Source organism: Lactuca virosa, chromosome 8 (genome assembly GCF_052849685.1).
Source record: "Lactuca virosa cultivar CGN04683 chromosome 8, Lactuca_virosa_CGN04683_v6, whole genome shotgun sequence".
Taxonomy (NCBI): domain Eukaryota; kingdom Viridiplantae; phylum Streptophyta; class Magnoliopsida; order Asterales; family Asteraceae; genus Lactuca; species Lactuca virosa.
The window spans coordinates 1,451,540-1,464,305 of record NC_136433.1 but is presented as its reverse complement, the minus strand read 5'-3'; the positions used below and the strand labels follow the sequence as shown (position 1 = coordinate 1,464,305).

Genomic DNA, 12,766 nt, shown 5'->3' with positions numbered 1-12,766 from the left:
GTTTTCATATTCTTCATTCAATAATTTTTCTCATGTATTTAATCATACCTGATTATATAATATTTAATCACATATGATTAATGTGGAAACAGATTTGTTACTGTGTTTTTGATTTATTAGTTTTTCTCGTGTATATAATCACATGTGATTATATGTATCGAGTCACATGTGATTATATATGATTTATATGTTATTAAATACATATAATCACATGTGATTAAATACACATGAAAAACTAGTGAATTGAGAACTCAAAAATGAATATTGTCCATGTAAATCATATGTGATTAGATACATATAATTACACGTAATTATATGTATTTAATAAAATATTATTTACGTGGGCTGTATTTATTTTCGTGTTTTCGATTTAATAATTGGCATCGTGTATTAAATCACATGTGATTATATGTATGTAATCACATATGATTTACATGGCCAATATTTGTTTTCACGTGTTGATTCAATAGTTGTTCTTGTGTATTTAATCACATATGATTATATTTTTTTAATCACATATGATTTGTATGGAAAATATTTATTCTTGCGTTGATTCAATAACTGTTTTAATATAATTAATCACATGTGATTATATGTATTTAATCACATATGATTTATGTGGACAAGATTCATTATTTCTTTCTCAATTCAATAGTTCTACTCATGTACTTAATCACATGTGATTATATGTATCAAATAACATATGATTTATATTGATAATATTCATGATTCAATATTTTTTCTGATGTATTTAATCATACGTGATTGTATGTATTAATCACATATGATTAATGTGGAAAAAGAAAAACGTGGAAATGAATCTTGTGTACAGAAATCATATGTGACTAAATGTACAAGAACAACTATTGAACAAGAATGTGAAAATAAATATTGTCCATATAAATCATATCTAATTAGATACATATAATCTTATGTAATTAAACACACAAGAACAACAACTGAATTGAGAACGCGAAAATAAATATTTTCCACATAAATTCTATGTGATTAGATACATATAATCACATGTGATTATATGCATTTAATCACATATGATATATGCGGACAATATTTATCTTTGTGTTCTCGATTCAATAGTCGTTCTTGTGTATATAATCATATGTGATTATATGTATCTAATCACATATTATTTATATAGACATCATTATTTTTTGTCCGTATAAATCATATGTGATTAGATACATATAATCACATATGATTATATGTATTTAATCACATATGATTACAGTGGACAAAGAACAATTATTGAATCGAGAATGTGGCAATGAATCTCATCCACATAAATCATATATGATTGGATACATAGAATCACATGTGATTATATGTATTTAATCAGATATGATTTATGTAGACACTTATTAGGTTCTTTTCGGACAATATGACAAACACCTGGTGTGCATGAAATTCTACAGTGACCATCAACTCTCTAATAAACTCCAATTCAGCCCCTAGAGCATATAATTTCAATAAAAACAAACCAACTGTACATATAATTCCTCACAAAAGCAAGCAAATGAACAAGCAAGTTCGTAATTCATCAACAACAGGAAAACATAAGGGGAATTTTCAAGTAGAACATCTTCTATGATGTGAAATCAAGTATTAGACATCGATTAGTCGTTCATTATAAGCTTAATTTCATGAATTTCGTGAAAATCGAGTCAATTTAGGTTGAAAAAACGCAGGTGTATAGACTGACAAATTACTACCTGGAAGCTCTCATAGACCGTCTTTGTAGAGATCAACTTCACTGTCGATTGGGACTTGCGGGAGAGATAGTTAACGATGAGCTCCGTCAAATGGTCATGTTGGTTCAAATTACCCAGAAAGATGTATAGAGAGAGAAAGCTATGTAAAGAGAGAAACGAAAGAAAGATATGTAGAGAGAGAAATAGAAGAGAGATATGTAGAGAGAGAAATATATGTAGAGAGAGAAATAGGAGAGAGATACATAGAGAGAGAAAGATGAGAGAGATACGTAGAGAGAGAATGTCTATAAAAATAAAAATAAAGTTCTAATTATGTTTTAATAAAATTAAAATATTTTTTTAACATATCATTAAAATTTCAACATTTAAAAATTAGTAGTTAAAATTTATTCTCAAATGGACATACTTTTATATATATATATATATATATATATATATATATATATATATATATATATATATATATATATATATATATATATATATATATATATATATATATATAACCCTTAAGTTTTTTTCAGGAATTTATGATTTTTCCCTCCGACAAAATTTAGGTTCGTTTATGCCGCAAATTTATACAAAAAACGGTTTTGCCATTTTTACAGGTTCAGCCGATTATTTGTATAGGTAGCAAACCATGTGGACGTTGAATGGGGCACATTTGCGGACGTGTCAGTCGCATGTATGTTGTCGGATGATTTCCTTTTTTTTATTATAAAAAACTAACATTTACACAAAAATAGGGTATGTAAGAGTAAACATGCATCTTCCACCTCAAAAAGTAACAACCATACCACTAACCTACAACACTTCTTTGTTTTTCTCCAAACATACGGAACCGTCGCCGTCATCGTCACCACCACCACCACCATCATCATCATCATCATCATCATCATCATCATCATCGTTGTTGTTGTTGTTGTTGTTATTGTTATATTTTTATGAGTGTATACATACATTAAATTACGTTTTTAACGGTATAAATATATTTATAAATGTAAAAAAAATATGTTAAAATAAATTTTTTAAAGGTATTTATACACTTATAAGTGTATCTACACCTTTAAAAACATAGTTATATATATATATATATATATATATATATATATATATATATATATATATATATATATATATATATATAAAGGTCTTTATATTTTTGAAAGGGTATCTAGACCTTTAAAAACATATTTTTACATTGAAATTGTAGACTTAAAAACTTTTTATTTGAAATTTCAATATAAATATTGTTTTTTTCCGTATTATTAATACAAATATGTTTTTTATATTTTCAATGAAGAAATACATTTTGAAATGTATCTATATATTAAAAAAATACGTTTCAAGTCTAAATACAATTTTCATCATAAAACTATGTTTTTAAAGGTGTAGATACACTTATAAGTGTATAAATACCTTTAAAAAATTTATTTTAACATATTTTTTTTACATTTATAAATATATTTATACCGTTAAAAACGTAATTTAATGTATGTATACACTCATAAAAATATAACAATAACAACAACAACAACAACAACAATGATGATGATGATGATGATGATGATGATGGTGGTGGTGGTGGTGACGATGACGGCGACGGTTCCGTATGTTTGGAGAAAAACAAAGAAGTGTTGTAGGTTAGTGGTATGGTTGTTACTTTTTGAGGTGGAAGATGCATGTTTACTCTTGCCTACCCTATTTTTGTGTAAATGTTAGTTTTTTATAATAAAAAAAAGGAAATCATCCGACAACATACATGCGACTGACACGTCCGCAAATGTGCCCCATTCAACGTCCACATGGTTTGCTACCTATACAAATAATCGGCTGAACCTGTAAAAATGGCAAAACCGTTTTTTGTATAAATTTGCGGCATAAACGAACCTAAATTTTGTCGGAGGGAAAAATCATAAATTCCTGAAAAAAACTTAAGGGTTATATATATATATATATATATATATATATATATATATATATATAAAAGTATGTCCATTTGAGAATAAATTTTAACTACTAATTTTTAAATGTTGAAATTTTAATGATATGTTAAAAAAATATTTTAATTTTATTAAAACATAATTAGAACTTTATTTTTATTTTTATAGACATTCTCTCTCTACGTATCTCTCTCATCTTTCTCTCTCTATGTATCTCTCTCCTGTTTCTCTCTCTACATATATTTCTCTCTCTACATATCTCTCTTCTATTTCTCTCTCTACATATCTTTCTTTCGTTTCTCTCTTTACATAGCTTTCTCTCTCTATACATCTTTCTGGGTAATTTGAACCAACATCACCATTTGACGGAGCTCATCGTTAACTATCTCTCCCGCAAGTCCCAATCGACAGTGAAGTTGATCTCTACAAAGACGGTCTATGAGAGCTTCCAGGTAGTAATTTGTCAGTCTATACACCTGCGTTTTTTCAACCTAAATTGACTCGATTTTCACGAAATTCATGAAATTAAGCTTATAATGAACGACTAATCGATGTCTAATACTTGATTTCACATCATAGAAGATGTTCTACTTGAAAATTCCCCTTATGTTTTCCTGTTGTTGATGAATTACGAACTTGCTTGTTCATTTGCTTGCTTTTGTGAGGAATTATATGTACAGTTGGTTTGTTTTTATTGAAATTATATGCTCTAGGGGCTGAATTGGAGTCTATTAGAGAGTTGATGGTCACTGTAGAATTTCATGCACACCAGGTGTTTGTCATATTGTCCGAAAAGAACCTAATAAGTGTCTACACTTAACACCTAAATTAACATTATTTGATAAATTACAAACATCAAAAAATATAAAAGTTCAAAAAAATCATGTATTTACAACATTCAAAATTTAAAATTTACGTTTTTCATTGAAGAACTTAAATATTGTACAAAAAAATCATTTATTCACATATTAAAACTTATAAAAATCTTGCATTCGTAGTTTAAAACTTATAAAAAATCATAATAATCTATATAAAAAGTTTTGCATTCACAACTTAAAACTTATAAAAATCAAGCATTCGTAGCTTTAAAGTTATAAAAAAAAACATTGCATTTAAAGCTTAAAACCTATGTCTTTCATTGAAACATAAGATCTGTATAAAAAAAATCATGAATTTATTTCTTAAAATTTCTAAAAAGAATGTGTTTTTAGTTTAAAACTTACACAAAATAATATATTGACACAAAATTTATTAACAATTCTTAGTTTAATACAGTGATTTCACAACTTAATACAGTCAATTCACAATTTATTACACAAAATTCACAACTTAATATAGTGAATTCACAACTTAATACATACTTTATTCAAAATTTAAGAAAAATCATAAATGCTTCTTTCATCTTATATTTAAGAAGAAAACACAAAATTTATATTAAAAAAATCACAGCTTAATATAATCAATTCACAACTTAATACAGTTAATTCACAGTCTAATACACCAAATTCACAACTTAATATAATAAATTCCCAATTTAGTACACAGTTCATACACTCATTCACAGATTAATACAGCAGTTCAGACACTCATTCACAGTTTAAAAAGTTATACTAACCTACTAAAACATTTCATTAAACATCTTGTCTAATCAATTTTAAGGCTATAAAATTTATCAATCTTACATTAAAGTTCATTTACTATATATACTAATGAGTAGATAATCATTAAATTAAAGCTTGTATTATTCCACATAATCAATCTCACATTAAAAATATTAAAAGTTCATAGACTATATATATTAATATGGAATTGATAAATTAAAGGTTGTATTAATTAAAAGGTATTTGTGTTTTTTTTATCTTTACTTTGTCGCTAATTCTAACAGTTTATATGAGAACCTAAAAACAATTTATATTGACTAGATTTTAATACTTATGGGAAAAATCGGCAAATTTTGAAAGATATGTGTTGAAATTGTAATCACCACAAATAGGGGAGTAAGTTGACATCCCCTAAAATTTGTACAACCAAAAAAAGGGACATTGGTAGATAAAATCCAAGAGTGTTGTGACAATAATGTTAAAGTTGTCAAAGTTGAGAAAATATGGTGGCAAAATTCAAAAGGAGGTTTTTTGTGTTTTTTATGTCAAAATGTAAAAGTTTTGACTACAAGGACGAAAAGTGTCAAATTCATTAAAGATTTGTGGCAAAAACACCAAAATGTAAAACTTTTCACTGCAAGGACTAAAAATGTCAAAGTCACTAAAGATTTGTGGCAAAAACCTAAAGACACAAAAACTTAATCAAAACATAAAAATGTAAAAGTTTTGACTTTAGGGACTAAAAATGTCAAATTCACTAAATTCTTGTGGCAAAAAACTAAAGGTAAAAAAATACTATTGCTGAGCTCCCTTGGATTTAATATATATATATATATATATATATATATATATATATATATATATATATATATATATAATATGTCTGACTCAAATTCTATGCATTAATGTCATAGGCAATTCAATTAAATATAAATATGTCAGTCTCAACAACCGTAAGGCCACGTTTGGTACGTGGACTCGATGTAACGAGACTGGACTGTATAGAACTGAACTGGACTAAACAAAATATTTATATAGCGTTTTGTGTGACTAGGACAGAACAAAATATAATCTTAAAATTACTAAATTATCCTTATTATATACTTACATATTTTTGGATTGTGTCGAATATATTTCAACAAATTCTAATTATATATAATGATAATTAATTGGATTTTTTATATATATGTATGAAAAATTAAGAGTTTATCTTTACCTCTCTTTTCGTGGCCTCATCCTTTCCACCGTCTATCCCTCTCTTGCTTTACCCTCTTTTCTTACTACTAATCAACATTAGTTCCTTAACGAACAATCATTTTAGCTTGTCATATTTTAATGAAGCCTAAGATTTGCTTCGTCATGTTCCATACAAATAAATTACGTAATTCTAATGAACAAAAGAAAAATATCCTATTAACCGAAGTAGAGTGACAGGCCTGAACCGTGGTGAAGTCATCGGAATCGTTGGACAAAGTGAGATGGGTAGATGGTAGAAGTAAGGCGATGACTGTGGATGGCGATTTAGAGTAAACGACGACTGATGAGTTTTTTGGTAATTCTGGTTTCTGTCCCAGTTTGTTCTACCATTTTGGACGGGACTAAAATTTAAGGTTTTAGTCCCATTTGACTTGGTCATTGTCCCGTCCCATCCACTTGTGTTCCATCTATGCCAAACGCCTTTAAATTTTCTTTTGTTCCATCCAGTCCTGTTTTGTTCCCCTCACCAAACACTACCTAAAGGAACTAAGACACGTCTTGCACAGTCTCGATGTAAACAAATGAAAAAAAATGATATAAAAGAAGAGAAAAAAATAAATTAAATTAGATTCGTACATATTTACCTTTCAATTTTTCCGGCATCTCTCTAACATCTTCGGTGGTGAGAGAATCCATTGCCGGAACTTTTGTGGGGATGAAACTCACAAACGGAAATCCATTACTCCATCGGAAACACCGCCAGATGCATCTCACCAAAGTCTTTTTTGTTGTGCTTTGATTTTCAACAGAGATATAAATCAACGACTACAGATCTAGATCTGTTTTTCGCTATCTCAACACTGTAAATCACATTTTTTTATGCAAATGCCAGTTCACCGATGTAAAAATTACAATGGAACTCATGTCGATCTCAGCAATTACTTTCACATCAACACACATACAACCTCCATCTTCTTTTTGTAGTTAAAAACACATCAAAGGTGATAGGTAGCAGTGGTAGACAACGGCCTGAGGCGGTTGTAGAGCTATGGTCTGGTGATCGACGAGAGTAGTGGCGATGGTAGGGAAACGTCAGAGGGAGGAGACGATAAGCATAGCAACTGTGGTGACGGTGTTAGATTTGTGTCTTCTTGAAGGTCGAGGGTGGAAATCGACAGAGATAGGATGAGGAGGAACAGATCTATAAAACGATGATGGTCCAATGGTCGCAGCGGCAACGTATGGTGGTGGTTCGACGGAGATCGCATTTATGGAGTGGTTGGTGGTTTACCGGAGGTCGCCGGAGAATGTAACATCGGTGATAGATCTGATAGTGGTGATCGATTTTTGTCCGGTTTTATTGCAAAAAAAATAGTGGTATTCCGCCAGTAATTGTAGGATGCGACAGATGAAGAGAGGTGATGGTGGTAGGATTGTCGGAGGAGGCAACGGAGATTGGGCCGGAGCGGCAACAGTGGTGATTTGTTGGATGTGGTGGTCCTGTAGCTATGGTAGGAGATAAAAGATGGATGAGAGAATTTGAGTCGGTGGTTTTGTGTTAATTAGATCTACAAAGCACAATATGATGTTATGATTAAATATTTAGATTCTTTATTTACCATTATGCCATTGTTTTATTGATAGAAAAAAATACTGGTTATAAAGTTACATACAATATGCTAAAAATAAATGGTTCTTAGAGTTGTTAATTTTTAAAGTTTCTCATTTGAACCTTTATATATATATATATATATATATATATATATATATATATATATATATATATAATTTACATTTTCGAGTCACGAGTTTGACAAGAATGACACATACACCATTGATTTATAGTAGTTGAGATTTAAGAAGTGATTTTTAATGTTTAATTTACACACCAGAATATCAATATCTATTCAATCTGTATCTGCTGGGGGGATTCTTGTGATTTTTTGATAGGATCAGATTCGTCTTCTCCTTCTTCATCTGTAGACATCCCAGAGGCTTCCACAGTCCTGCTAATCCATTCCTTGAGCGGATCTTCATTCAAATCCAGCCTCAGAAGCCCTGCAAACATCCCACCCATGAAAGCAACAGGCTCCTGCATGTATTTGTATTTCTTCTACTTTTTTAAATCAAACAAAACCAAAACCCAACAACTCAACTACTTTTGGATAATATTCGGATACAATAACCAGAGTTATAATATCCACTTAACTAAACACGACTGCGACTGTGGGATTTTTTGTTAAACTTGCATTTTTTTTTATATATAACTTCTAGGGTTGAAAAACCCACACAAACTAATAAGAGATAAAAACAAAAAAGTTAGATTTCATAGGATATTCACATCCTATTTTGTAAGTCTCGGTTTCTATCATTAACAATAACATCCTTGTCAATGAAGACACCATTTGCCTAATATCCTTGTCAATCACCACTTAAACACAATTCAAACAACCCAAATTATGTTGTTATTTATATTATATACCACATATTCCAAATTTAAAATCCATTAATTTAAAATCTATATCTATCTATACAGTTAACTTCTTCTGTATCTATTCAACAAACTAGAAAGTACATAGTAAAATCAGCCATCTAAAAGTTTAAAATTTGTATCTTTTCCATTTTTCTAAAGTTCAATCTGTTTTTTTTTTCCAAATTTGTATAAAGTAAAGCTGCAAATAGTCAGCCTGGTCATAGTTTTTACTTTTTAGGGACTGGCTAAGGTAATATATCAATTTTAAGAAAATATAAGGTTGTATTTGAGTAAGGATGTGTAAGGTGAATAATATTATAACTATGATCACAATTAAAGGGTTTTAGATGGATGCTTAATACTTTACAAGGATTTTGTAAAGTAAAAAGTTATCACTAATAAACTATACATTTTATTTACATATTATATAAAAAAATCACTCCATTAAAAAAAATTGAAACTATGTTATACTTAACATCAACTAGGTTTTTTTTCCCGGATTTCTTAATCGAGTACATCCCTCACTAATTAATTAATTCTAAAATCAATATATATATATATATATATATATATATATATATATATATATATATATATATATATATATGTGGTTCGGATTAGATGATTTCATGATGAATTGGTACCAAAGTTTATGAGGAATTCAAGAATAATTGTAGTAAATTGGTAGAAACATGTCATGAATAGCTTCAGGAATGGAAGTAGTAAATTGGTTATAAAATATAAAAGGTACGCAGTTTCCATAATGTCATAGAACGGATCAATGGGATCATTATCATTACTCACATAAACAAAAAAGAAAAAAGCAATTGCACATAACAACCAAAATCAATTATAACAGATATTAAATAATAATAATAATAATAATAATAATAATAATAATAATAGAAAGAAACAAGTGTTCAATTAAACAAATGTGTTATGAAAATCAAAATAACAAAGATTACCTTAAAAGCTTTTTTAAGAATACGCTCATCGGAAGGATTGAGGAAAAATGCTTTGGCCCCAAAATCATTAGTACAGTTGATAGACATTCTTCTTACTTGCTTTCGACCAACAGTTCTCACCGATTTCCACTGTTAGATTTTGACACAACCACAATTTCATCAACTAGTCTAAAAGCATTATTCCGGAATACGGAATTCCAGCTCAATTCTCAATTGAAACGAGTCTTTCATCCTTACAATTGAAATTTATAACCGACCAGGCTTGAAAACAAACTTACGGGAGATTTAAGGAAGATAGCAAGATATGGATAGAGAAGGTTACCGATGCGCACGATGGAAGAGGAATCAGAGACAACGACGACATCTTTCACCCTGCTGATGCTTTGATTTTCCTTTCTTAAACCTGATACCAACCGACTCTTTCTTCCTCACTCAGAAAAAGCCCTAATTTTGTTTTAATCTTTAACTTTTCCCTCTTATCGTCCCCAGCAGCTTCCACGACAATGCTTTATTAGGGGTGTTTGATTCCTTTTCAAAGGGAAAAGCCCTCTTGTAAAAGGATTTTTTTTTTTTTTTTTTGTACTTTTCCAAAAGATATCGTTTAAAAAGTGTTTGAGATTTTTTTATTTTTCCAACCTCAAAAGTTAAAAAGATACAAAAAGTCACGGATGTGTGACCTTTGCAAATGCTAGTTTTTATGTTTTGGTAAAGGGATAATGACTTAAAAGGGTAATATATTTTTCAGTTTGTATACATTTAGTCATTGACGTTTTTTTTGTCAACATTTTCCCATTGAACTTGTTTAACTGTCCGAATAACATCCTTATGACCTGCTATAGCAGGTTTAGTCGGTTTCCGGCATATTTGGCAGATCCGGCGATACTCCGGTGAGTTTTCCGATGATTTCAAACACATTTTGAATTCCTTAATCGGATTTATAGATGTTGCTCTTGAAGACGACCCACCATTTTCCCCAATCTTGAAAATTATGAAATCCCAAAAAAAAAAAAAAAAACATGGAGCTTAAAGAAGATGCATCAAACAAGAAACCTACTCATGAAGGGTTTCTTTCGGATTTGCATATCTGATGAAGGATTTAGATTTCCAGATCTGATGAAGATTTGTTTGTGAGTGTGTGGGTGTTCAATTTGCAAACTTAAGAACTCAAACCCAAAAATCAATTATTCATCTTCATCTTCTTCTGTTCAAACTCAAGAACACATATCATTATTTCTCTCTCTAAAAATGATTTTTGAGTGTCTTCAAGCTGAAGCATGATATGAAGATGAACGAAGTTCATGTTCTTCATCAACTTCGACTTTCCATTTTGTTCAAGAATACAAGTTTGATTTTTGGGTTTGTCTTTATGTTCATCATCAGAGTGTTGTTCCAGATATGTTGTTCATTGTGCTCATCTTCTTTGTTCTTGGAAGTCAACAAAGTACAAACAATGCAACACAATGTACAAGTTCGTCGATGCATTATCCTTTGAACCAGCTCACATAAAATCGATTTTTTCTATGTGCTTGGAAATTGTTTTCTGGAAAGAAGAACATGATCGAACATCAGATTTAGGAAGAAGATGAAGACAATGAAGATCTACAAACCTTGAAGATAATTGTGTGTGTTCATCTGATACCTCTTCAGTTCAAACTCAAGCACATATATCATTATTTCTCTCTCTAAAAATGATATTTAAGTATAGGGTGTTTGATCTTCAAGCTGAAGCACATTATGAAGACACCGAAGTTCATGTTCTTCATTAACTTCAATTTTCATTTTTGTTCAAAAACACAACTTTGATTTATGGGTTTGTCTTCATGTTCTTCATCAGATTTTTCGATTTATGTTTTTGAGTTCTTGTTTGTTTTAGATTTCTGGTTTGGAGATGAAGTATTGTGTGTTGTTGATCAAAAAATAAAAAATTAAATAATTTTAGATTTATGGTTGGAGACTCACCGGAGAAGACGACCGGAGTGTCGCCGGAGGTGGAAAATATGTCGGAAACGGGTTTAACCTCCGATAGCAAGTCATAAGGATGTTATTTGAACAGTTGAACAAGTTCAATGGGAAAATATGAACAAAAAAAAACCTCAGTGACTAAATGTGTACAAACTGAAAAATATGTTACCCTTTTAAGTCATTATCCCTTTGGTAAAAGTTGGTTTTAAAATTCTTTTTCCATTTGCCAAACAACTTTTGGACTTTTCTAACATTTTGGAAAAGTTAAAAGTCAAAAAGTTAGATTTAAAAAGAAAAACAAAAACCCCCAATTACTTTGCTTATCCTTACCCAATTTATATGTAGGGGTGTTTGGGATTGTTTATTAAATTCTAAAACTAAAAATAATTTTGACAAGATAATATTGTAAAAATGGTCCCTATGGTTGTCAAAATTCTATAGTTTTGGTCCAAAACGAAATCTTGGTGCACCACTGGTCCAATTTTAGATATCTTGTGTGGTTTTGGTCCTTATGGTTGTATTTTCTTGTGCTTTTGGTCCACATTCCACCTAAAATGACTAATATGCCCCTTAAATAGTTATATTTTAATTTCTTTTATTTATTTTCTTATTCTTATAATAAAATGAAGTCATAACTTTTTTTTCCTCTTTGAAAAAAAAATCTGAAAAAAAAGTTATAAAAATTTATTTCTCTAGAAAATGAGCATAATCATGAAAATTTGAATTTTTGTTTTATATTTAAAAAAAACTCAGGAAAAAAATCTTAAAAAATTATAAAAAATTTAAGAAATGCTTATACTCACAACTCTAATGACTTTGTAAAAAGTTTTTTTTTAAATAAGGTGTTTTAGATACCAAACATGATTTTAAAATATTAAAAGTTTAAAAAAAAATG

At 29.5% G+C, this 12,766-nt stretch overlaps 1 protein-coding gene across 1 annotated transcript; it reads right to left on the bottom strand.

Annotated features, from left to right (window-relative positions):
• Positions 1–8,280: 8,280 nt before the first annotated feature.
• LOC145134946 (UPF0426 protein At1g28150, chloroplastic) lies at positions 8,281–10,402 on the bottom strand. Its single transcript, XM_079069749.1, has 3 exons — positions 10,232–10,402; positions 9,910–10,038; positions 8,281–8,563 (listed from the first exon to the last, which is right to left on the bottom strand). The coding sequence occupies exons 1-3, from the start codon at positions 10,271–10,273 to the stop codon at positions 8,375–8,377; spliced, it is 360 nt and encodes a 119-aa protein (XP_078925875.1). The 5' UTR covers positions 10,274–10,402; the 3' UTR covers positions 8,281–8,374.
• Positions 10,403–12,766: the final 2,364 nt, after the last annotated feature.

Excerpts from the sequence above, each read along its gene's own strand:
- LOC145134946 (XM_079069749.1), bottom strand. The coding sequence starts at position 10,273 with ATGTCGTCGTTGTCTCTGATTCCTCTTCCATCGTGCGCATCG. Across the intron at positions 10,039-10,231 it reads CTCTTCCATCGTGCGCATCG|TGGAAATCGGTGAGAACTGT; the intron begins GTAACCTTCTCT and ends AAAATCTAACAG. Across the intron at positions 8,564-9,909 it reads TTCTTAAAAAAGCTTTTAAG|GAGCCTGTTGCTTTCATGGG; the intron begins GTAATCTTTGTT and ends AAATACATGCAG.